This window comes from Rhipicephalus sanguineus, chromosome 3 (genome assembly GCF_013339695.2).
Source record: "Rhipicephalus sanguineus isolate Rsan-2018 chromosome 3, BIME_Rsan_1.4, whole genome shotgun sequence".
Taxonomy (NCBI): domain Eukaryota; kingdom Metazoa; phylum Arthropoda; class Arachnida; order Ixodida; family Ixodidae; genus Rhipicephalus; species Rhipicephalus sanguineus.
The window spans coordinates 136,594,090-136,618,641 of NC_051178.1; the positions used below are offsets into that span (position 1 = coordinate 136,594,090).

Here is a 24,552-nt window from a genome sequence, read left to right on the forward strand (position 1 = left end):
CACCATTCATTGCTCCTACGCTCAACCGCTAATTGCCAGGCAACTGCTTCAGGATCTGATGAGTTAAGCTTCTCCGGTCTTCTGCGCCGGTGAGCAGCATTTGCGCTCTCCTTCTCCATGGCTATACCACACTGGCAAAGAAACGCCAGCCAGAGGCACTATCAAGCGGCTCCAGCGCAGTGTCAGACGGCGACTGCATAGCGAAGGCGCACAGCTGTGCACGGGCCATCTGCCGCGGCTATGACGTCACTCCTCTGGAATGTGCAGACCGGCGAGTCGCGTGCGGTGGTGGCGGAGTGCGCGGAGATGGCGGCTCCAGTGCGCCAGCTGTGTAACATCACTGCTCCTTGTGTATGTGCAGCATGGCTCTTGTACGCGCATGTGAAACCGCTCCGGCTCGGCCAGTGTAGCTAACGCTACAAAATTCTTTTTACAAGAGGGTGGCACAAATTTGCTGGCGACAGTGTCTCTGAAACACCCCTTTCAAGATGTGGCTGCAAAGCGGGCAAAAAGCCGAACGCAAAGTGAATGCCCATGTTAGATTGTTTGTTTTTCGTGCTTTTCTGTCACAGAATACCTTCTGTCGAGGGTACACCAGAGGACAAATAAATAAATTGAAAAGGCACATTTTGAGCTGCGCACCGGCAGTAGTGTCGCTGGAAAAGTGGAACTGAAGCTCAAATTGGCGGAAAAGTATTACGTGACCATCCACCGTTGCTTTCGTGCCAATTCTGAGTTACTCCTGCTGTGTTTGTGTGACACTCAGCTTATATGTTCATTTTCCTGGGAGTTCATTGCAATCAGTATGTGGTCCATATTGTGACCAACACGTGTTGTGAGCAACATTCACAGCTCAAAAGTGAAAAATTGAAGACGATTGCATGAAATTGTTACAGAACAGTGTCATGTTGATGAGGAAGGCCGTATTTATGGAGGAAGTCATTTGGATAAATTTTTGTGAGCATAAAATAAATAATATGTTGTGAAATCCTTATACTCATTTTTCTCAGTTCGCATTTTTTGGGGGAACGAGCTTCTTAGGAAAACTATCATTTCTAAACTGCTTCGCCAAAAGCGGCTTACAAGGCTGTTTTTTGACTGAAATTTTGTGAGGAACAAGATAAGGTACTTTTCTGATCCCTAAGCAGTTTCTCTAACACACAAGAAAATTCACTAGTCTGACATGCAGTGACAAGAAAAAAAATAATTTTCACTTTTAAAGCAATGGCATTTTTAGGGAAACGTCAAAAAAATATGTGACTGGCCTTATCCTGCACTACAAACCTTCTAGAGGACATAAAATGATAAATAACTCGTACATTTTCATTATTTTTGAAATAAATGATAGTTTTCCTAAGTTAACGTACATGATTGATCATTATAACAGCTGTAGGTTTTTTTGTAATCATGCTACGGTGCTGAAAATTGGAACATGTAATATCAAAAAGGTGAGGCATCCCTGAAATTTTCATCAAAATTAGTGCAGCAGTTAAAAAAGATGACATTTAGCCCCGCATCCCCCCTTAAGTGCTGTGATAAGGAAATTACAGGGTATAAAACAACCCGGTTCGGCTCATTTCGGTTTCTCACTCGACCTTCCCACTCTTCTCAGCAGCCAAAGGGGTAGGCATAGCCCGCTGTCGCGACTATGCCCACTTTGGCAACGTAACACAACGTTAGCAATTATGTAATCAGCACGCAGCCAATGACCGAGCAAGGCTTCCTCCACATGTGGCTCGTGTGAGAGCAGCGCTGGGTTCCCTTAGCAGCGAGGTGAAGAAGCACTGTAAATGCGCAGCCAAAGCTGCATTACCACAGGGCCAAGGCGTCGGCTTGCAGTGCAGAGGACCAACTGACAAAGTCAGAGCAATGTAATGTTGACCATGGACAAGATTACATCACTTTGCGTAAAAGGAGAATCGGAGAGGCACTGGAAAGGGGCACAGGAATTGTTTTTCGAAATGGAGCGTGTGCGCGGCGCTGTGATATTCATAAAATGTGATCGCTGCAGCTGTCTGCATGAAATGCCGAGCTTGTTTGGGAGATGTAAAAAGTTGGAGCCTGTTTACTGGCCCTTTAAGAACAGGTGCCCGATTTTTTGCTGAAATTTTGTGAAGACTTGGGGCTCGTGGCTAAGTTAAGCGCGTCAAGCAGTATTCACACAGGCGACAAATCCTCGGGGGATAAAGGCGGAGCCTAGTGACATCAGCTCAAGAGGAGAGTTCCTCACAAATGTCCCCACCCACACGGACGAGGTGAACGGAGGGGGAGACTAGCGTTACCAGACTACTCTGGTGGCTTGTACCACCCGTTTAACCAGCTGCTGATGACGAGCTGCAGGCGACCAGCTGCAGACTGGACACCCACTGGCGCTCTCTGCAGGAGCAAGGGCAACAATGTGGCGAAACAAGAGCCCAAAGTTCCACTATATCCCCCACTGCCGGGGGATCGTTTGTCTTGTCGGGAAAAAGGTCCCCGTGTTGCGGGGGGGAGGTCGCGCCCACTCTCTAATCTATGACGTCGCGGTCACGTGATCTGCAATCCCCCCATGTCCCCCGCAGATTTCTTTCTCGTGTGAATACCCCTTAAAGCACGCTCAGCCACAGGACATGCTATGCAGGAAAGCCAGCCTCTCAATAGTCAAAGTGCTATCTGAGTACAATGGACAAGGATGGCAGTGATCGTGCAAAGAAATGTATCTGCAAAAAGAGTGCGAATAATTTGATAATATAGATTCAATAACCATTTGACGGACCCTTTAAGGTGATAACAAGGGAATTTTGCAGCCTATTTACTTTTCAGTTATTTGTCGCTGCTTTTCACGCAGCCACTGTCCATACTGATCCCCACCCCCCATGTGGCTTTGGTGTTTGAAAACATAGGAATAGATATACTATAAGCACAGAAGCTATTGGAGCAGCTTGCTGTGTACTCTAGGTGAGCACACACTGTCTCACAGAAGTTGCTTTTAGTTATTCTAAGGGTGGATGCATCTTGACGCTTTGATAGTTGATACGGTGGCTGTGTCATATGCCAATGTATCCAGGATAAACAGGTATACATAGAGCTTTCATTTATTGTTTCTTGAGGCAATAATGTGGTCACAAGATCAGATCCTAGCCATGGCAGCCGCATTTCGATGGAGGCAAAATTTAAAACATGGTTGTGTAACATGCATAAGGTACAATGACACAAAACGTCTAACACAATTTGACTGTTACATCGCATTGATGGGAACACAGAGGTGCCATCTGACCATATATCAGCCACAAATGGAACCTAAAAAGTATTTTTATTGAGTTTTGAAGTTGGTGAAAGTGCCGAATTGGAAATTGAAGCAAAAAGCAAGGAGGTCGTCATGTGGGTACCCCTTGCACACAACGTACGGCACGAGTTCTGGCTAGGTTACCTGAGGCGTGTATGGCGTGTACGAGATGGACAATGCTGATAGAGACACCTGATGATGCAGAGTCTAACCAGAGACCCACAAACGTAACACTGCAGCGACTTAACCCGTTTACCGACTCTGTGTAAAGCATTGGCAGTGAGATAATTACCAACTCACAGTATTATCATTATTTTTTTTCGACAAGAACCGTGACATGACTGGGGAAAAAAAATTATATTGTAGTGGGACAAGCGGCCGCTGCCGCCGCCGCTGCTCCTGCTAACGGCTCCAGTAACCGGGTGTATCTGCAAACGTTAGGAAGCCTCTATTAGCCCTGAGAAGTTGGGGTGGTGCCGCTTGGAGGTAGGAGTAGATGACGTCACGGCACGGACTCTTCGACGTCCACCGTGGCGTGCCTACACAATGTGCGCTCGCTTTGTACGCTGTTTCACTGTTTGCGTTCGGTTTTTGCTTGTCTCAAGCTTCAGAGAGATGACGAAAACAGCATCAATAATGTTCCGAGTAAAACTACAAAAAGCTATACATTCTTTTTCTGTACAATCACCTAAGGTGCCCGCGCTCCGTCATGTATGCAAACTACGAAAGGTCGGATCAGGTTGTGTTGTTGTGTAGCGCTGCTAACCTCGAGGATGGGTTTGATTCCCGACCACAGCAGGCACATTCCGACGGGGGTGAAAAGGAAGAATATCCCTGTGCTTAGATATAGGGGCACGTCAAAGAATTGGAGGTGGTCAAAATTAACCTGCAGCAGGCCTCATAATCAATCATGTTGTGGTTTTAACTTTATTATGTTGCGTTGTTCACGGGCGATTCCTTTAGGAGACGTGATGGTTTCGCCTCCATAAGCGTTATTTGAATTGTACGCATCCGCAATATGCGGACAAAATTTTTACCGGTCTGCACAGTTACAAAAACGCATGCAGTATCGAGTATCGCAATATATCTCTAAAGCGCTCGCCCCAAAATACCGCCGCAGCTGTCGTTTTAGTTTTTCTTGTGTACTCGCTCACTTATCATCTTGTATAGTTTGAAGTTTTTCTTGCAATAATTTCGGTGCTTCATTTTGCTACAAAAAGATGAGGTTAATTGCGGAAACTTCTTATTGCTGTCAGAGCGTGTCTTCGAGCAGCATTGTTGCAACGGTGTGGTCACGCTCGTCACGCAGTTTAGATATCCAACTCGTAAATTAATTTTCGTTGCAGTTCATTACCCCTGAGCAACATCAACCTGTATGTGGATGCGACGTGCGAGACCAGTCGTTGCTACATGGAGGCGAAGGAGCTTTATTTATTACATGGGTCCAATCTTTGAGTCTGCCATCGTAACACTGCAGAATGCCCATCTTAAATTTCTGGCGTTTGTCTGGCAAGCGATTGCTATCAGCAGTGCTCCTGCGTGAAATGAACATTAACGTTTTTGATGCAGCGGTTGATCGGATCAGTAGTTCACGCAAATCAGGGTACACGTTAACTAACCCATGACGACTGTTGAGAAGAAATCTGTACGTATGATCCAAGTATACCAACATCTCAGCATTTCCGAGACTGTTGTGCGTGGCAATGCAATTCTGTCAAATCACCTAGATTATTTAGTGGCAGACACAACTTTTGCATCAAAAACCACAATGTTTTAGTGAATTGAAAATGCCTTAATTTCATTTGCAATACCTCAGGAGATAAGTTTTAACCTTGGAGTCTATTCCTTGTCGTAGTGAAGTTAGAAGCACTTAGCATAAATATTTTCCTAGCACCGATTTCTTAAAGTATAGGCGGTGAAAACAACGAATGACTTGCTGGCCTGCATCACCGTTTTCTTTTTTTTTTTTCGTTCGGATGGCAGTTTTCCCATCGTAAGCTATATTATCCAAACGTTTCATGACTTTGTTAAGTCTCGCTAGTGAAAAAAACTTCCACTTTCTACCTTGGGAGATCTGCATCGTAAAATTCAGGAGTAATCGCCACTGTATCGCGAAAGAGCGCGTAGACGTCGGGCGCAGAAAACGGCGATCCTCGGAGGCGGAACAGGCGAGTCCTTGCCATGACATCACATTGGCGCGACTGCAGCGATGCCAGTGCTCCAATGTACGTATGTGGGATTTGTGTGCCTTTAGAACGCAGCATTCCAATGTCTAAGTATGTGGGAGTAAAGTGTACATCATGCCACTTACACGTTACACGTACACACTCTTACAGAGTGCCAACAATGTGATTTCACTGCTTCCTTCATCACTTTTCAACCTGCTACATTACAAATGATTGCAGCGAGAATGTTTCAGCCTGCCTAATACTACGTCTGCTCCAGGGCTCACGGAAATCGGCGCCTCAGTTGGACGACGACGACGACACTGACGCAATCGCAGCTGCCGGTGAGACTTGCGCAGTGAATCGAGCTTTTCTAAGTGATTTTCACACCCTTCCTAGCTCCTTCATCAATCGCCGCTCTAGATAAGCAACGTAGTTTGCCAGTTGAGGAAACAAGCACCTGCAGCGCTCAACGCAGCAGACGAAACAGCGGCGCTGACGACATGGCAGAAGGTGGCCAGTGACATTACTGGTATTCGCGGTCACCTGATAGTATTTGTTCACCAGCAGGCTGAGTACGTCACCCCCCCCTCCCTAGATGCTTTTGAAATCGAAACTGCGTCCAGTCGTAACATACAAGCATACAATTAAACATTCATCTCGTGCTGGGGCAAATGAGTTTCATTGCTGCGATTAACGAGTCAGTAGAAATTGATTAAGAGCAAAAAACAAACGTTCACAAACTTTGTGTCACCACTCCTTTAACCTTAATGAAAACCAGCAGATAATAAACGCAAGGAAGGTATAGGGGATGTTAATTGTGCTGTTTTAAATGTATTGTAGTAATTTTGATATAGATGTGTAGAAAGTAAAATGGACAAAAAGACAACTTGCCGCTGACAGGGACTGAACCTGCAACCTTCGGATTATGCGCCCGATGCTCTTACCAATTGAGCTACGGCTGTGGTCGTCCCCTCGTCCACATTAGCAAATATTTATGTGCATGAAACCTGGGAGTGTTACTCAGCAGCGCTGGTAGCCATGACGGCGAGTGCGGAACCCTCTTTCTTTCTGCCAGATGGTGTCATGCTGCACATGAACCTTTTAACGAGCGGACAGCTGGCCAATAAGCCCTCGCATACTATCTGAAGGCATCAAGTCTGTCGGAATGAGACCCTCGCTATGAATGAATGAAGAGAATTTTGAGGGCTCACTTCTTTGTTTGACACAACCTTAATGAAAACCAGCAGATAATGAAGCCAAGGAAGATATAGGAGATGTTAATCGTACTGAGTAGGAAGGCATAAAGAAGAGTATAAAGAAAGAGAAGCCAAGGAAGGTACAGTCGAACCCACTTATAACAATCTCAGATATAACGATCTATCGGTTATAACGACCATATTTCGGTGCACTTACGATTTTCCTATGCTACCCATTGAAATTTTGTCCACATATAGCGAAGATTTTTCAAAGCCTCGTACTTTTACAACGAACACTTCAGACACGGTCGCGGTAAAAATATGGCGTATACGAAGCAAAAAAAAAGTTAAAGTAGGCCTTCTAAAGCATGAGAGGCGTGCGCTCGCGCGTGCCCCGGTCCAGTTTATTCATGACGAAGATACCCGAGATCGGGGAGCACCGCACACGCTGCTTCCGGACGCTATGAGTGGGGTCGCTCGCTTTCCAATAGTTTCTTCATTGGCAGAATGGCAGTGGGGAACGAACGAACAAACAAACAAACAAACAAACAAACAAACAAACAAACAAACAAACAAACAAAGAAAAGAAATAGTAGGCAGCATGAAGCCTTGCAGTCAGCTTTTGCACGGCAACCTTTCCTGGCGCCGTTCTCTGCAGCTACGACCGCCTACGATGAACCTATGCCTTGGTACGCAAGAAGCTATAAAATGCAATAAGCGATGACCGCGATAATTTTTCGGCGCTTAAGTCGATGTCAGAATGTGCCGCAAAATGTGTTTCATCTTTTCGGTAACGGCAGAGCGGCCGATCAATGATTACAACTTCTGCGCGATTGTGGCAATTCCTTCACGGATAAGCATCCGAAGAGAGCGAAGGCGATGTGGCGGCCGGTGATGAACTTGCCATTATGATTTATCGCCGACAACCTTATCACAGTCATCTGCAGCTATCAGCTCGGCTGCACGTGTGGCGTAAACTGTTCGGGGTGACGGCGGTACAAGCAGTATAAGCACGCGATGCCATTGCCGTTCGAAAGTTCACCGCCGCCACGCCGTGCGAGATAAGGTGCGCGTCGTTTCGTGTAAACGAAACTAGCTCGCTGGTGTTGAGCAACACGGGCACTGAGAAACGTTGATGCACTTACAGAGAGCGCATACAGTGTGTTTCAATAGGCGGCAACCCAAGCACGCCGCGCCCGTCGTGCAGGGCCGTCGGAGCATCGCGGAGAGGTAGAGTGCGCGTTGCTTGCAAAATGCTTGCCTTCGTCACGTTGAACGAACAGGCCGCTCGCCGCACCCGTGCATGGTCCGAAGTGAAGCAGGTGCAAAGAGCGCATAAATGCGCGTACAGTGATGGCATGAGCCGAATAGGCGACGCGCTGCACGCAACTAGCCAGGGATGATCGGCTCGACGTAGCGGTACCGCGGTTCAGTGGAATGGTGTCGGTTCACTGTAACGGTGGTTTAATTCACTCGTGCACGCAGCGGGCCTCGCTTCACAACGTGAAAAGGCTTAACTTCTCACCAGAGGAGTTGTTAGCACATTTCAATAAAAATGCGCAGAAAAAAAAAAGTGGCTTGGTCGCTAAATGCATGTTTTTTGAGGGAGAGTCCATTTACTACGAACTACTGATATAACGACCAGTTTTCGCGGCACTTTCGAGTTCGTTATAAATGGGTTCGACTGTATAAAGAAAGAGAGTTCCACACTCGCCGTCATGGCTACTCCCAGGTTTCATGCACATACACACCCGATAATGAGGACGAGGGGATGACCACCACCATAGCTCCATTGGTAAGAGCATCGGATGCGTAATACAAAGGTTGCAGGTTCGGTCCCTGCTGGCGGCAAGTTGTCTTTTCATCCACTTTACTTTTTTTCACATCTACCGTATTTGCTCAATTGTAACGCGACCACGATTAAAACGCGACGGGCGACTTCCCAGAAAAAAAATAGAACTGAAATAAAATTATGTGCATCACTGCACTTTTTAAACAACTTGAACTTTGGCATTCAATTGTAATGCGAGGGTCGACTTCAGGTAGCAAAAATATGGGAAAAAAGGCGCATTACATCAGAGTAAATACGGTATATCACAATTACTGCTATACACTTAAAACCGTACAATTAACGTCCCCTATACCTTCCTTGGCTTCATTATCTGCTGGTTTTCATTGAGGTTGTGTCAAAGAAAGAAACGAGCCCTCAAAATTCCCTTCCCTTAACCACTCTTTTGAAAAACTCCAGACAGTCCAGTTGATCCTAAGTCCACCACTAATCGTAGGATCATGGTTTTCATATGAAAGACCCAAGAATTTATTTTAATACCACCGTGAACAGCTTTATCACTACATTAAACTTTTCCCTGAGTCTTAATGTTGCAATAACGTTGATGCCACTAAGTCTGGGTGAGATTGGTCATGTGGAGATCACTTGCAGTATCAAACTAAAATATCTTGCAGGCGTATTCCAACCTTCACATTTCCTAAATGTCATTCATGTGAGAAACGTACAAAGATATGTGTGTAGTCTATGAAAAAAAGTATCCGTACTTCATCAAAACCAGGCTTACCGATAACGATACCATTCCCAAAGGTCCGGTTTCTTCTTCCAGTCGGCCATCATGGGTCCATACGGGTCGTCTAGGTAACCCTCAAAGTCAATGTGCTCAATGTCGTCGAGCACCTGGAAAGCATGGCCAAGGTTAAGTCATACTTGCACACCAGCAATGTAAACATCGCTGCAAAGCCATAATGAGAAATAACTTGTTTAGAAGTCAGTAGCAAGCGAAACGAGACCCCAACAATACAAACTAGGCTAAAATCCCAACGAGAGTTTGCACTTAGGTTAACGCTAAACAGGAGAGACTTGTAATGAAAACAGTATGGGAAGCAATGTTGCCAAGAGACATTTTGGCAGCCTCCTGAAACTGTTACACTGATCACAGAAGACATTCATTAGTTAGACTTTTCGTAGGTTGTGCCTTCTGCTAGGAAAACGGCACGACACATTTGGTGCTGGCATCATACACTGGCAAATACGTTGCACCTATACCTTACGCAGAGTCTTAAGGCTGAAAAACCGTTCAGATTTTTTTTTAGATCCTAATTGGCAGCCTCCTGAAACTGTTACACTGATCACAGAAGACATTCATTAGTTAGACTTTTCGTAGGTTGTGCCTTCTGCTAGGAAAACGGCACGACACATTTGGTGCCAGTGTATGATGCAGTGTTGACGGTGTCGTTTGTAAGCATCACCTCAAGCCAAAGTATGCGTCATTTGCAGAGCTGCCGCCCAAGAAATGTCTACTTTCTGCGCATAATGTGGAGCTATGAATTACGTATACAGGGTCTGCTTCATATCTTAAAAATACAAATTTTTCAGACAAAAAAAAAAGGCTGTGACAATAATGTGCCAGATGTTTCTGCTTCACACATAGATGTCTAAAGAGCTTTAGATGCTTGTGTATGTTTCTTCTTTTAGCAACATGGATAAACTCAATGTTCATGAATTACGCAATTTTCTAAAGAGTAGTGGCACTGACCAATTTGCTGGAAATTCGAGATCTGATTACGCGAGATGAAACAAACCTACTAATCTTGCTTCTCAAATAATGCTGACGTTCCTTGATTACACACACACACTGAATAAATTCAAAAGGAAATCAAAGAGTTTAGCTCTATCATTAATAATTATGGCCTTAATGAGCATGAACAGTAAGCATCCAGGGAAAGTAAAGAAAGCTTTGATTAACTTTTAAGTTAATATTATGTTTTATGACACTTCTGTTTATTGGTTCACTAAATAGCTGTAGACAGCATTCACTTCTCCTTCAACCCTCCCCCCCCAAGGGATAGAATTATATTTAATAAATAAACTAAGAAGCCCCAGGCTAGTCATATAGTGCACGATTTGCTTTAAGACTAAACAAGTCACCCATAATGTGAGAGTTCTCACCATTTCAGCGTCTCCAAAGTGTGACCAGTCGTACATCAGCAATTCAGTTTCCTTCCTATGGTTGAACAAGCACAGGAGTTAGATCCATCAGATCACAAGTAAAGGAAGTAAGATGAACTTTCAAAATGCACTTAAAGAACGTTTGCAGTTGTGTTGTGGAGAATCAAAGGTTTGATTTAGTCTGTAAAATTCAAAACTGGCGACGGAAAAAGTTTAGCTCCGGTCACTTGAGGCAAACTCGCAAATACGTGGTGGTGTTGTGCTGTCAGCACAGTGGGGGCCAGTTGTTTTCCAGAAGTGAATGTGTGGATTGCATGTGATGCGATTTCAACCTTCCACTTATTATTGCAGCCCAGTAACAAATTATTGGCCAGCCAATAATTTGTTACTGGGCTGCAATAATCTACCAAACAACTCTCGTGTATGAAAAACTGGAAGGCCCCAGTGCTCTTGCTATCAGTGTGCCCCCACCTGTAGCACTGAATACTGTGATATTGCTAATTCAAGTGCTACAGTCTTTTTCTATTGCCACTGCACGTCAACTTACGTCATGGAAGCTGTGCACACAGCTACAGCAGACTAAACTGGGTCAAAAAGTACTTCCGGTTAATTCACATAAACACTAAAAACACTGTCGCTTTATTTAACGAGACAAGGATTTCGGTTAGTTTAACCCATTTGGCCTCCCATAGGCTGAGGAGTGAAACAACAAATGATTGAAGACGGGACCTTCAAATTGCATGAATGGCCAAGATGTCCCCAATGCCTGATACTTCAACAGCTCTGTATCTTGACAGGACTCACTAAGAATGCAATCGTTAGTTCTGACACAGCAATAAAATGACCAAGTCATATTGATGTATGTACTTATATATGCTTGTCTGCATGATTGTTTTTCACTGTTCAAGAGATGTTACGATGCTAATGCTGGGTGCAAGACACACCTTAATGTATAAAAAGCTTTTAAAATTTCGATGACTCTAATCAGACTGCTAGTGCGATGTAAATATGCATGTTCATTTTAGAACTAATACGAGCACCAGTGATTATGCAAGAGTATATTCTAACACATATATAAAGAGCCTACACATTTCATTCATGGATAAGACAACTGCATTCACTGCTACCATTTTGTTCAGAATGTTACTTGCTTTTATTTGGCACAAACAACATGGATTCTGTGTAATCACTGATGTTTGCATAAGTTCTAAAATGTGCAGAGGCGGTCAAAAGTTCTCAGGCTGCACTGCCATAGGATTACATAGAATAGCAGCCTGTGAACTTTTGACCTCCCCTGTACCTGGCTATTTGCGTTGCAATGGCAACCTCATTAGAATCGTCAATATCATTTGAACAGCCTCCGATAGACAACTGCACTATGAGCGATAACATCATTACCATTTGTTAGGCGGTAAAAAATGGTCACCACGATAAACATAAACAGGTGCACTTTTCAATACACATATACGTATTCTATATATTGTTCTAGCATGTATGCAACATTGTGTGCCAACCCCGATCCTATTTGAGCAATAATGCATGAAGATTTGAAACGTCCCTTTTTTTGCCTTTATGAAATTTCGACCTCGACTATTCAATCTAAATGTTTGCAAACCAGTAACTTGTGCGTTACTGCGAGTAACTCGAAGCAAATTTTTATTACTGGAAAGCTTAGCCTCCCTAAAAATTCCGAACTCCAAAAAAATATTGCAGAACAAGTGATGTCCATCGACAATGCCACCTAAAGAGACCAATACCTTCTTGGGATGCTCCCAACACCTGGTCATGCATATCACTGCATTCATGTGAAAACACACTCTTGTTTTGGGGCTCACTTTAGTGAGCTACAACTTCAGTGCCAAAAATTATATGCAGCATGACAAAGTTTTGGCAAGGGCTCACTTCTGGTCTTGTTGGTACGACACATCTGAAGTGTTTAGCGCAGATTTATCAAGACGGGACAAGACGAAGGGATAACACATACACAGGCGCTAACTTTCAACAAATGATTTATTTGAATCCGGATCACACTGTGATGTTGTTAGTGGGCTCAGGCCTCTTGCACACAAAGAAGGTCATACAGAAACGTCGAGGCTTTAATGTGGACGCGGGACGGAACTGACGAGCACATTGAACAGGCACATACACATAACACACACTTCGGTCTATACGTTTAGTGAGTAGCGTCTATCGGCGCGGCGACGGCACACTCACACACTCACGGCACGTTGACCGCGCGGCGATGCGTCCAGGAGTGTGTCGGAACGAAGGCCCGGCGCCGGTTGGTCTGGAACGTCGCCCAGCACGGTAGTGGCCCAGGATACAGCTTGACCGCACCGGAACCCGTTGACGCCCGTGGTACACAAGACCCAGGCACAGGTCTTCAGTGGCCGCACACTTGGTCGGGAACGCGGGTCCCGCCCATGCAGCTCAGGCTAGCACTCAGCCGACCTCTCTCGCGCGAGACATGCTCCTCGTCCTCTTCTTCTCGCGATCAGACGGCACATACGCGCAATCGGCCGCGCACTTCAAATATTCTAAATTCCCATCAGACACACATATTTTTATACTGAACGGATTCAAATAAATCATTTGTTAGCGCCTGTGTACGTGTTATCCCTTCGTCTTGTCCCGTTTTGATAAATCTGCGCTTAACACTTCAGACAAAGTTTTGGTTTATGACTTCTTTCAGCTGTTCAACAAGTTGTTCTGCTTCTGTGGCAGCTAATAATGACAACTACAGTATGCCAAAACAGTGCTTTTAGAGTTTGTTGTGCCATGTGTCATATGCAAGTATGTCAATGCTTGAGATATCAGAGGCCAATCTTGGGAAAAAAAAAAAAGAAATGTTAGTAGAACACTGCCCAACGTGTACTACCATTAATGGGACACTAAGGAGAAAAACAATTCTTTTTGTAACAGTAAATTACTCTTTCACATTTCCAATATCACCATGCTTGCTGCTAGAAGACACTTGTGGGTGGCGACGCCGCCTTGAAATTCCCACAGAAAATGTCGTGACGTCATAGATTTTAACGGCATCTACTAGCTTCTGTTTGGTTCCTAATCAGTAAACATTAAGTACATAGTCCCCTGAGGGGGCCATAGACTTAACATACCAAGTTTCATCGAGCCAATGTTGCCAAAATACGAAAAACGAAATTTTGATTATGATTTTCTCCTCTATTAATAAACCTGTGATGGTGAAATTAACCACACCAGAGTTCTCAAAGAGTGCAGTTTATCAGTCTAAGCAGATTCATTGTTTCACTTTAGTGACCCTTTAACAAACCAAACCACTGTTCGCAAACCATGAGGTTGTGAAGAGATAGAAAGAAGGAAAGAAGCCATTTGGATGTATGATACCCACCTTATTGAGCGAAGATAGTCCTTCTTATAGCCCGATTCAATTTCATCTAGATAAGCCTTTGTGAGAACCTTTGAGTTCACTTCTTCTGGCTGAAAGAAAGTTTATAAAATGGAACATGAACTTGCAACTCCTGATGTCGAGGAAGACCATGACTATATGAAATTTTGGCAATATTTAAAAGAAAAGGACTCAATAAAAGGAGCAGAATAAAAAACGTAAACAGACTTACATACTTTCAAAGATTTAATCAGCTATTGCACAATGCATCCAACTTCTAATTGTGTTCACTTTCTTAATGAACTGTTCCTATGCCTGTGACGGACCGGAAAGTTCTCACTTTTCTGTACTGCAGCACCACAAACGTACACGTGCGTTTTCAACCCTCTTCTCCCATTCGCGTATATTTGACACAAAAGATGGGAACAGCTCAATCTGACAACCAAACTTAATTAAGTAGATGACTTTTTCAAGTCTAGGCTGGCACCTACTTCAAGGATAAGTTGGCATACCAGCAGCATCCCTTTTATAGCCTTTCCTTTGAAGTTTGAGAGCTCTAAGGTGGTTGTGACATCTGTTGTGGAAGCGTATCTTTTTCATTTCTCTCACTGTGCTCAACAAAAGCTTCTTTTTTTTTTTTTTTAGTGGCTACACACAGAGCCCTGCACTGATCCCATGCATTCTGCAGATAAAAGTAGTGGCTTGCGCACATTATTTTACATATGGCGGGTGCTTTCCGGCAATAAAGCAGTTCCTTTAATCAGTGTGATTTCTCTGGGATGGTTCTCTCTTGTCAGTGCCTTCTTTTTCGTCAGTGTGCGTTCTTTAGGGCATAGACATTTTAGCGTTAGTAAGAAAAGAAAGTACTTTCTGAAATTTGTTGAAAGTTAGCGCTTCTTTTCATGTCCTCCAATCTTGTTCCAATTTTTAAGAACACTTGTTTGCTCCTTGCTATGTATTTTCAACAAAGGTGAACATCAAGGCTTGACAAATACACATTTCACCCATAATCATTCCTCACACCACTGAGTATCAAGGGTTTAGTGTGGTAAACAGTGTAGACTGCTAATAAAGCACCTGCTTACTAACACAAATGTTGGACGTTCGTGGTACCACAGTTGCAACCTCTATCAAACATGATATTATCGCATGGAATTATTCCTCAAGACTGCAGCCACGTTCCCTTTAAAGTGAATATCAAAACAATGACATTAAGCATGATGAAATTATTTACTTATTGTTTTCTCAAGGGGTCTAGACCTTGGGTCAAGAAAAATAAACACACAAGTTTTGTGTGTGTACCTCACTTAGCTTGCTGTTTTAATGTTGTGAACCGTAACATTCTCAGCCAATGGTTGCGCTATGAATAACAGGCAAATAGCACAACCACCATGCATCACGTAAAGTTATTCATTGCCGTAGCTACTCTCGATAAATGTAGCGCAGCTGCTAAGATGCTTGGACGTATTGCACCAATGTCACTCACAGATGATGGGAAGTTTTGAACAATCAAGCAAAAGCAGCAAACAATACTGCCAATACTAAGGCACTTACTCGATTCCGCTCACGGATCCTCTGGAGCAAAATGTCGCTGGGGACGTCGAGGTAAATGACCAAGTGTGGCTTCAGGAGTTGAAAAAGAGTGTATTTCCTACATTTATGGTACATCTTCAATGCTGTAATGAAAAGAATATGCATTTATGTAAACAGTAGTTGAAGGAACAGATATTTTACCTTTCGGAGAGATGTAGCCAAACTTGTGCATTGCACTAGCAAAGACGACGTCAGAGTAGCAGCTGCGCTCCAAGACAACTCCCTGACCTGAAAGGTAGAAATTATTGCAGTGAAACTACATAGAATCTGAACGTCGAGGAAGCCAGCAGGTTTATACACTGACATCAACATCACTGTCTCTCTCAATGTAAATAACTTTTCACATTACCACAACCAGTTCATTTGTGTGTGTGTGTGTGTGTGTGTGTGTGCGTGTCCAGTAAATGCAATAAAAGGGCATATGTCGAGAATTCGAGCGCACACCCCGAAGCACAATGTGCAATTGAAAATATCAGGCCTGCTCATAATAATAAAACTGCACAGAGCATGCTGCAACATGGCTCAGTGTGCGCAGTACACTGCTAGCGCTCCTACGCATTTTCATGCAGCAGATACATAATGCAATGCTTATAATATGATAAGATGTTGATCCACATATAGCTTGGCACGAGTATGGTGTTTGAGACGTGAAGTGTATGAAGGTTTATCTATGTAAAAATGAAACAAGTGCATCTTTTAATAGGCACATATGTATAATGCAGTAATCATATCATGGTTTGCTTCAGTACATTCACTTGCAGCGTCATTTTACATCTTTGAAAGTGGGAGGCTGCACACAGTCCATGAAACAAAAGGAAATACAATGGTCAAGACTACTTTTTAGTGGTGTACTGTGCAATTCGCCTAAACGTTGACTTTACTGCAGCGTCTATCAAAATCACAGCTGTTATCACAGTTCTGATAGGTTGGCGCCACTTCCACACACTTCAGTAGGTTGAATACGGAACGAAGGCAGTACATGACGAATGTTAAACACGAGACACAATGCTTCATACATGTGACATTGACCGCGTTTGGAGCAGGGCAGGTGTACTGCGATTCCATTCGAATGCTATTCCTTTAAGCTCTTCGTTAGCGGTCTGTCCGGCCGTTCAACGGTGAACTGTCAGAAAGAAACAGAATTGAGCTAAAGTGCACCTTACATTACGTCGGCGCCGCAGCGCTTTCAGTTTGAAGCCTACAACATCACTTTCACTTCAATCACTTTCAACTCTGTCAGCCGAGATATAGGCCACCCACCTGTGTTCATTATGTGCACCAGGGCGTCGACGTATTGCTCAAACCTTAAGGTATATATTAGCATTTGCATTTTCGCCACAACTATGTTGTGAGGGTCCTGGTAGAACTGCTTCATGTCGAACATCCTACAAGACTCTGGTAAGAGATTGTTTACGCTACGGTAATCGAAACCGTAGTCATCCACGTAGAAGTTGTCCAAGCAGACCTCTGGAACGTGCTTCAGCTCGAACTCTTCAGCGATGGTCTTGGCGAGAGCGGACTTCCCACTTCCGATGTTCCCTTCCACTACAATCAAGCGCGTGTTCTCGTCGAAACGGGACAGTGTCTCGTCGAAAAGGCTGCGCCAGCTTTTGTACTCCTTCGTCTCGTACGGAAAGGGCTTTGGTTTAGGGACACGTTCCCTGAATGCTCTGGTTTTCATGCCGGCCACTTGCTGCATATGTACCGTGCTTCTCGCAACCGCAACATTGCAGCTGGTCGGGAGGCCTGGTACTACGGCGATGCATCTACTGATCCGCAAGAGGGAGAAAGCCATTGCATCTGCAAGGCAACACGAGGAAAGGCGATTAAAAAGTATCAGCGGCAGAAAGTCCCGTTGACCTCCACGGGACACATACACACACACAAGACACACAAGTAAGAACGTCCGCACAGCCTACAAGACTAGCATGGAACTAGACATATGTTGCACTACAAACCACTCGCTGCAGCGTGTTTCCGTAGCCTAAACGGTACACAAGCGGAAGTTCCGGTTTAATATTAAGAAAACTGGTAAAGGGCGAACACGCTAACTACTGCTACGTCTGAGTACAATAAAAGAAATCATTGCTTTTTGTACAACAACAAAAGCCTTACGATAAACTCCTGTTTATTAATGTTTCGGCTATAGCGTTTGGGTGGCCCTCTCGTGACGGCTGTCGGGGAATTCTTTTGTTGCCGTCAGCTAGGTACCTAGGTGACCTAGGGACGAAATGATCGAAATCTCTCTTTAGTTTTTGGCGGTGCTTTTTGGAACGGTCGCTCCACCGGCTGATGCACGCTTGAACTACTTGAACGGGCTTGGGCTTTCATCTCCTGTCTCTACACCGACGACGATGACCGCGAGTCGGGCAGCTTTCGTTTCGACAACGTAGTACGCGAACCGGTGCTCCGTAGCGACTTCGTCGTGGCTACCTCGAACAACATCCATGACCTGGACGTCGAAGGCGAGGATGCTGCATTGCGCTGCCTTGCCACAATTGAGTAAGTAGTGATCTCCATTATTGCGAGCTTTGTCTCTGTCAGCTAGAAATGCCGAGTCTATCAATTACATACCAGAAAGCGTGACAATATGCTGTCGTTCTTACGATGTGGATTCGGAGCGTGATAAACATTTCGAACTGGGGCACAAGAGGCTCACCAACGATCGCTGCGCGAGCAGGAAATGTTTGCTGCGCGAGTGAGTACCGATCGTGAGTTTTCATGCACTACAGTTCGACATGGTTAACATGCACCAACTCGTCCAATTTTCCTCTTGGCCTAAGTGATTACTACTACGGATGTTATCTGACCAACTAGTAGGAACAGCTTCCTTGCGCATTACAGAAGCTGGATTAAAGGCTCTCACTCGGTGGCAATTTCGCAAATGTTCAGGTTTGAATGTCGGATTTGCCTACATTATGAAGTGGCATCACGCTCCATGTCTCAATGCAAATTGCGGCTGCTTACGAGAGACGGCAGACGCATTCCATTCTCAAGTTTTGATACGAGTGCCGCAGTTTACCAGACAGCACTGCAACGTGTTTAGTGCGCTCTCAGTTGGTGACGGTTGGTAACAAATTTTGTAGGCATTGTAGATTGAAGCGTATTGATGAAAAAAAAAAAGAAAAGAATGGAACCCTTGAGAAGCATGCATTTTTCCTTGTTTGTGCGGCGTATCTCATGTGCTTGCTTAGCTCTGTTTCACCATGCATATGCACCATGTAATACTGATCGAGATTGAGAGATTGAATTAGCAATAAAAAACAAACATAAGTGAAAAGAATAGGACCATATACGCAGGATAAAAGCATGGTTATTAAAGGCATGTACAGAAATTAAGAAATGACCAAAGGTTAGCGAAAGCAACAGACGTGGCAGAAGGCCAATGTCGCACAGTCTAGGAGCCTTGGGCTTCCTAGGCGTGCCTTGTGTAACACTGCTTGTCACTCGCACCTGCCAAACTTGCTTATAGAATGAATGGTGGAGCAGTGGCTATGGTGCTCGGCTGCTGACCCGAAGGTCGCGGGTTCAATCCCAGCAGCGGCGGTCGCATTTTGATGGAGGCGAAATGCTGGAGGCCCATGTACTGTGCGATATCAGTGCACATTAAAGAACACCAGATGGTTGAAACTTCCGGAGCCCTCCACTACGGCGTCTCTCATAATCATATCGTGGTTTTGGGACGTGAAACCCCGATAGTTATTATCATACTGTTTTGGAAACAGTTATTCGAAAAAATTTCCACTGCCTCACATCTTTCGTAAACCTTCAATAGGGACTTGAAAGTCCTTGAACACCCTCGAATATGGGCTGTGAAAACCTGTACGAACCTTGTATCCTTTTCACCCTAGAGCTGAACTAATGAACACTCTTTGTAATTCTCATGTATGAGAATGTACTTTGATGTGCAAAAAGACAACCTTTATTTGTGCAGGTGCCCATGCTGCAAGTTCAGTCGTAACCTCGTGGAGTGGGTGGGATCCAACTTCATGGAGAAAGTAAAGGCTGAAGAGCTGTGTTTGAGTATGCTTTGCTGGTGCTCATTCTGTTTTAGCCATTTCAAAAGATGTAAGAAGTGGCAGTAGTGACCTGATATCACTTGGCCCTTGGCTGCTCTTCCGTATCAACACTGGCTCTGCCCAAACTAGGCACCAAGTTCAAGGTATAGTTTTCAGACCATCTGTTTTTGGCTTCTCATGTGAGCCACTGTACACAGATAGATGAGTCTTTGTTCCTGCTTGGAGGTAGACTCCACACTTCTCTCCTGGCAGTCTAGCTCTCTCCTCTTTCTGTTATGTAATAGTATTCTTTTATTTATGAGAAGAACCTGAATACGAGGCATCGCTGAAGCCGACTTTTCGACAAGCGGACCTGTCTTCTTTAAGGTTGCAACTGCTTTCCTTAGCATGGTGTGGATATGCTTTTTTACCCTCTCCTCCAACCAAAAAAATGAGGACGAAAGGGCAACTGCGAGTAAGTGGGGGTGGTTATGACGGAGAAAGAGGGGCCGGCAAGTCAAAGGAAAGAGGAAAAAGTCAGTGAAAAAGAAGGTGTGGGATGGGGTATTCATGGTCAAGGATAGAAAGGAAAGTAATGGAATAGAATTACCTTATTAATGTCCTGCAAGGTGTGCACAAATGCCTTTAGGGCCTCCTCGTTGGGACTGAAAGGCCTAGCCTGACAGCCGCTTCGCGGGCTTGCTGGATGGCCCATTTCTGGTTGCCTAGGCTTGAGCTACGCAAGACGGCGTCCCATCTTCCTGAAGTAGCATCGGGGTCAGCATCGTTTATACATAGTGGTGCACTCCCAGAGCACGTGTCTAAGAGTAGCCGTGGTGAGTTTGCAGTGGCTGCATATATCATAAGGGTAGATTTCTGGGTATATGACGTACAGTATGTGCGGATTTGGGTAAGACTCCGATTGTAATAGCCTTAAAGTAAGTGCTTGAGGCCTGCTTAGCTTTGGCTAGGTGGTGGGAAGATGCAACGCGAGATGTAGAAGTGCTTGGTGATTTCCTTATAGGTGGATGGCACGCTCTCTGTTTTGCATGGCCTCGAATCTGCCAGTATCTTGCGCGATCAATCAGTGGTGCACGCAGTACTGTGAACATATTCATCGTAGTTGACGGGGCAGCCAGGGATCTGCCCAATGTGAACGGGAGCGTACGATGACTAAGTTCTGTTTTGGAGAATGCGTAAGGCCTGTGGGGCAATTCTGCGATTAGTGAAGGACCTGATTGCAGATCTAAAGTCAATAAAAATCACTTCCACATTGTCAGTGACTATAGTGAGCGAAATCGCAACCTGCTCGGCAACGAGCCGGTCCATGGTGTAAACCGAGGTACAGTTAGTTCATTCACCTTTGTGGGTAATAACAACTGCAGTGAATTTTGAGATCGCTTCGATAAGAGGAGGCATCTATGAAACAGGCTTTGCTGTTGTGTCGGTAATCCCTGAGGATAGTGGCGTCCTAGGCCCTGCGTTTGGGTAATTGTGTTCCAGATGAACATTCTGGGCATTTGCATTGCCGTTATAAGCTCTCTCACACTTGGTGGAATTGCTACGTAGTCACTATAGTATGATTGTTCTGTGTAGCCAAGTTTCTTGAGGATATGTCTGCCCATCTCAGTGGAGGATAGGCGTGTGATCTGAGAGTGCTCCTGTGCCTCTGCAATCAATCAGTCAGTCAGTTTTTATTATGACATAATAGGGATTACGAAGCATAAAATATACTGGCAATTTCTTCTGGGGTGTTGTGGATACCAAGCTGCAGTAGCCGATCCGTACTGGTGCTGCAGGGAATGCCAATGGCACATGTGACTGCTTTTCTAATGAGTGCATTGCGTTTGTCTCTTTTATTCCTATACCAGTTGTGCATAGCAGCAATGTACAAGAAATGGCAGAGGACGAAGGAGTTTTTTTTTTTTTCGTTGCAACTTTGGCGAGTGTTTGTTTACTTGCAAGAAAAGGACGAAGGAGTGTGCCAGATGGATGAGGTTGTCTTGCTTCACTCCATTGTGTTTGTTGGGAGCTCTTTTGAGCAGGTGTATGGCGTTGTTGGTTTTGCTTACCAGCTTCTTGACAGTTACATTATTGGTGCCATTTTTCCTCAATTGTCATACACAGGACTAAATGCTTGACCTGGGTATTTCTGCACCACAGCTGGTACGCAGGTTAATGCTCTGATGGGATTCCTGCCAATCACTGGGCTTTCAACCCCACCCGACAGTGCGGTAAAGGAACAGTTCAGACTTAGCAGGCGAGCATCTGAGCCCGGTGGGAAGGAGGTAGGACTCAATGGTATTGGCTGCAAGTTGCAACGCCTGTTCTATGTCCCCTCGCAACTGCTGGTCGCCCAGATGGTGATGTCATCTGCGTATATGGTATGCTCAATGCAGTCTATTTTGTCCAGCTCCCTGGCCATCCATTCATAGCCATGCTAACAGGGATATGGAAATGACTGAACCTTGGGGTGCCGCATGCACCTAGTTCTACCTCCTCGGAGGATAGGTCCCCTGCTTTCAGAATTGATAGGAAGCATTCACATAGTTATAGAAGTTGGTGCCCAGGTTAAGGTTCGATATCGTTTCAAGTACGAATGAATGTGCAGTTTTGTCAATGGCTTTCTCCAAATCAGGCAGGAGATGGCTTTCATACCGCAAGTGTTATTGTACAGGATTTGTAGCTTATACAATCGTGGTGCCTTGTGTTGAGAGCTTGGCTCTAATGCCGATCATACTGTGCGGAGTGTTACATGCTCCATGGCTTTGCCCAGGCGTGACGTTAGCGAGATAGAGCGTGGGTTGTCTGTACTAGGTGTGCCGCCCGGTTTCGGAAATAATGTGGTATGCGATGTCTTCCATCAAAGGCATATTACATTATTCCAGTTGTCATGGATTGTTTCAGTGATGTACCTGATTGAGGGGTCATCAAAATGGCGCAGGAGTTTGTAATGCCGTCAGGACTGGGGCAGATCTCCCAAGGTCCTGCAGCGCTGTTCTGATTTCTTCTGTGCTGAATCAGAGTCAAGCTTTGGGTTGAGAGAGCCTTTATAATCCGGGTGTGTTGCTACAGGTCCCGTAGGAAGATACCTGTGGATGAGGTTATCCACGATGGCTTCTTCTGAGGCATCCTTAATGGCCAAGTTTAGGAGCGTTTCAGGCGATGCTCTGGTTGGACTTGCTACAGTTGCTGCCAAGGAGTTGGTTGAGGAGTTCCAAAAATTTGCCATTACGCATATGGTCATCTATGCAGTTGTAAACTTCATCCCATTACTGTTTCTTAAGGACGCTGTGGTGTTCCTGAATGTGTTTATTAATCTCGGATATCTTTTACAAAGACTTCTATTCAGGCGCTGACTCATCCATCGAGCTACTTAGGATGTGTAGCTTCAATGAGATGGGCTAGTGCTGTCTATTCTCTTACTGGGAGGTCTGTAATGATGGCCTTCGGCTAGCTGGAAGCATCTTTCTTCATTTGCTCTACCCATGCATCAAGCTCGGGGCAATAGAAGAAGAGGAGTGGCCTCTGCGAAAAAGATCCAGTCGGTCCAAGTAAATTCTCTTTTCTTTTATGGAGTTGGGGTAAACTGGGAACCGTGTAATTAATAGGTAATGATCACTGCCTAAAGCCGTGCCGAGTTTGTCCACATCGGATCCACCACGTTTTTGATGAACGTTAAATCTGGTGCGGAGTCACTACAGGTTGAGGTGCCTATTTTGGTGGGGAAGGCCTTGTCAGTGACCAAGGTAGGTACAGGTCAAGTGTGCCCTGCCAGAGCTTGACTCCCATTCGAGTGTTGTGGTGATATTCTTGGCTGAGTGTGGGGAATTGAAGTCACCACCAATGAATAACGGTTGCTGTTTGTCAAGTTCATTGCTTTAATCAGTATAGCCATATCTTTGCCTGTGGTTATTAAGGCTGCGTATAGGTGAGGATGAAGATGCTTTGACCTAACTGGAGTCGGGAGTATCTCTACAAGACATGCTCTGTGTTGCTGACGCCAGGTCATGTTCGGTATACAGTAGACTCTTGTTAAACGGAACCTGAAGGGGCCAGGAAAATGTGTTCTGTTTAAGAGGGTTTCGTTTACTGAGAGAGGAGCAGGGGAGCAGAATCCAAGTACGAAACCAATCATGTTTAAGCAGCTGTTTCGTTTAAGAGATTTCCGTTTACTGAGAGTCTACTGTAGAATAATTTTTGGAGACTAGTGTACATACACCTCTGCCTTCCGTTTGGGCGACAATTGGGTTTAAACCAGATAGGGAGATCGAGGGACTGGTGTTTCTTGCAGGAGGACAATGTTAGGTTTCTCAGTTGAGTTTCTAATGTGTTGCTGTTGGATGCCTGTTTGCTGGCATAGCCCCTGCAGTTCCATTGCCATATGTAGAAGTTTTAGCCGAGCGATCCATCATGAGCGTTGCTATCGTCTGTCGCTGAGGGCCGCGGGTCGTCAGTATGGATTGCGGGTACTGCTATTAGTCAGTGCATGCGATGTAGATGGCACGACAGCACCACTGGTGAACGCGGTGCAACTATGTTATCTAACTCAAAAGATCGCGGTCGTTTCTCTGCGAGGGATGCTTCTCGGTGAGGTGGACTGACGATTAATCTCAGCTATTCTAACAATAATTTCTGGATAGTTTATGAGCGCATTTCCTCTTTTGAGGAGAGTGATTTCACTGCTACTCTCTGTGCTAACACTAGTGTACCGTGTTGCCGATTGGTGATTCTCTACCCTATTAGCTTGCTCGGGAGTGAACCGCTACTTATCTTGTGAGGACCCTTGACTCTGTCGGCCCACTGAGAGGTCCAGCCTTCTTCCGGGCCTGTGGACGTTTGCAGGTGGCCCATGATAGGGGCCTGGATCCCCCTAGACCCGGGCACTTCTGGAGGTGAGCAAGGACATCGTAGGCTTGGGTCTGCGCTGTGTTGGTGGGCGGCTTGAAGCTTTTGTTCGGTGCTTCGGTCTTCATCCTTGTCCATTTCTTCAGCAGCCGCGCTCTA

General features: G+C 45.0%; 1 protein-coding gene across 3 annotated transcripts in view; it reads right to left on the reverse strand.

Moving 5' to 3' along the window:
• Positions 1-24,552, reverse strand: part of LOC119387237 (NADH dehydrogenase [ubiquinone] 1 alpha subcomplex subunit 10, mitochondrial) — a 37,151-nt gene that overhangs the window by 4,260 nt on the left and 8,339 nt on the right. Inside the window, exons 2-7 of one of the 3 annotated variants that reach the window (XM_049413451.1) lie at positions 16,808-17,407; positions 15,689-15,775; positions 15,509-15,630; positions 13,958-14,046; positions 10,588-10,642; positions 9,203-9,315 (exon numbers count right to left, since the gene is read on the reverse strand). In XM_049413451.1, coding sequence (XP_049269408.1) covers positions 9,203-9,315; positions 10,588-10,642; positions 13,958-14,046; positions 15,509-15,630; positions 15,689-15,775; positions 16,808-17,342 — 1,001 coding nt within the window. In that variant the 5' untranslated portion in view covers positions 17,343-17,407. Of the gene's footprint in view, positions 1-9,202; positions 9,316-10,587; positions 10,643-13,957; positions 14,047-15,508; positions 15,631-15,688; positions 15,776-16,807; positions 17,479-24,552 lie in introns of those variants that run through there. The other 2 variants (XM_049413452.1, XM_037654564.2) reach the window with 2 other exon arrangements.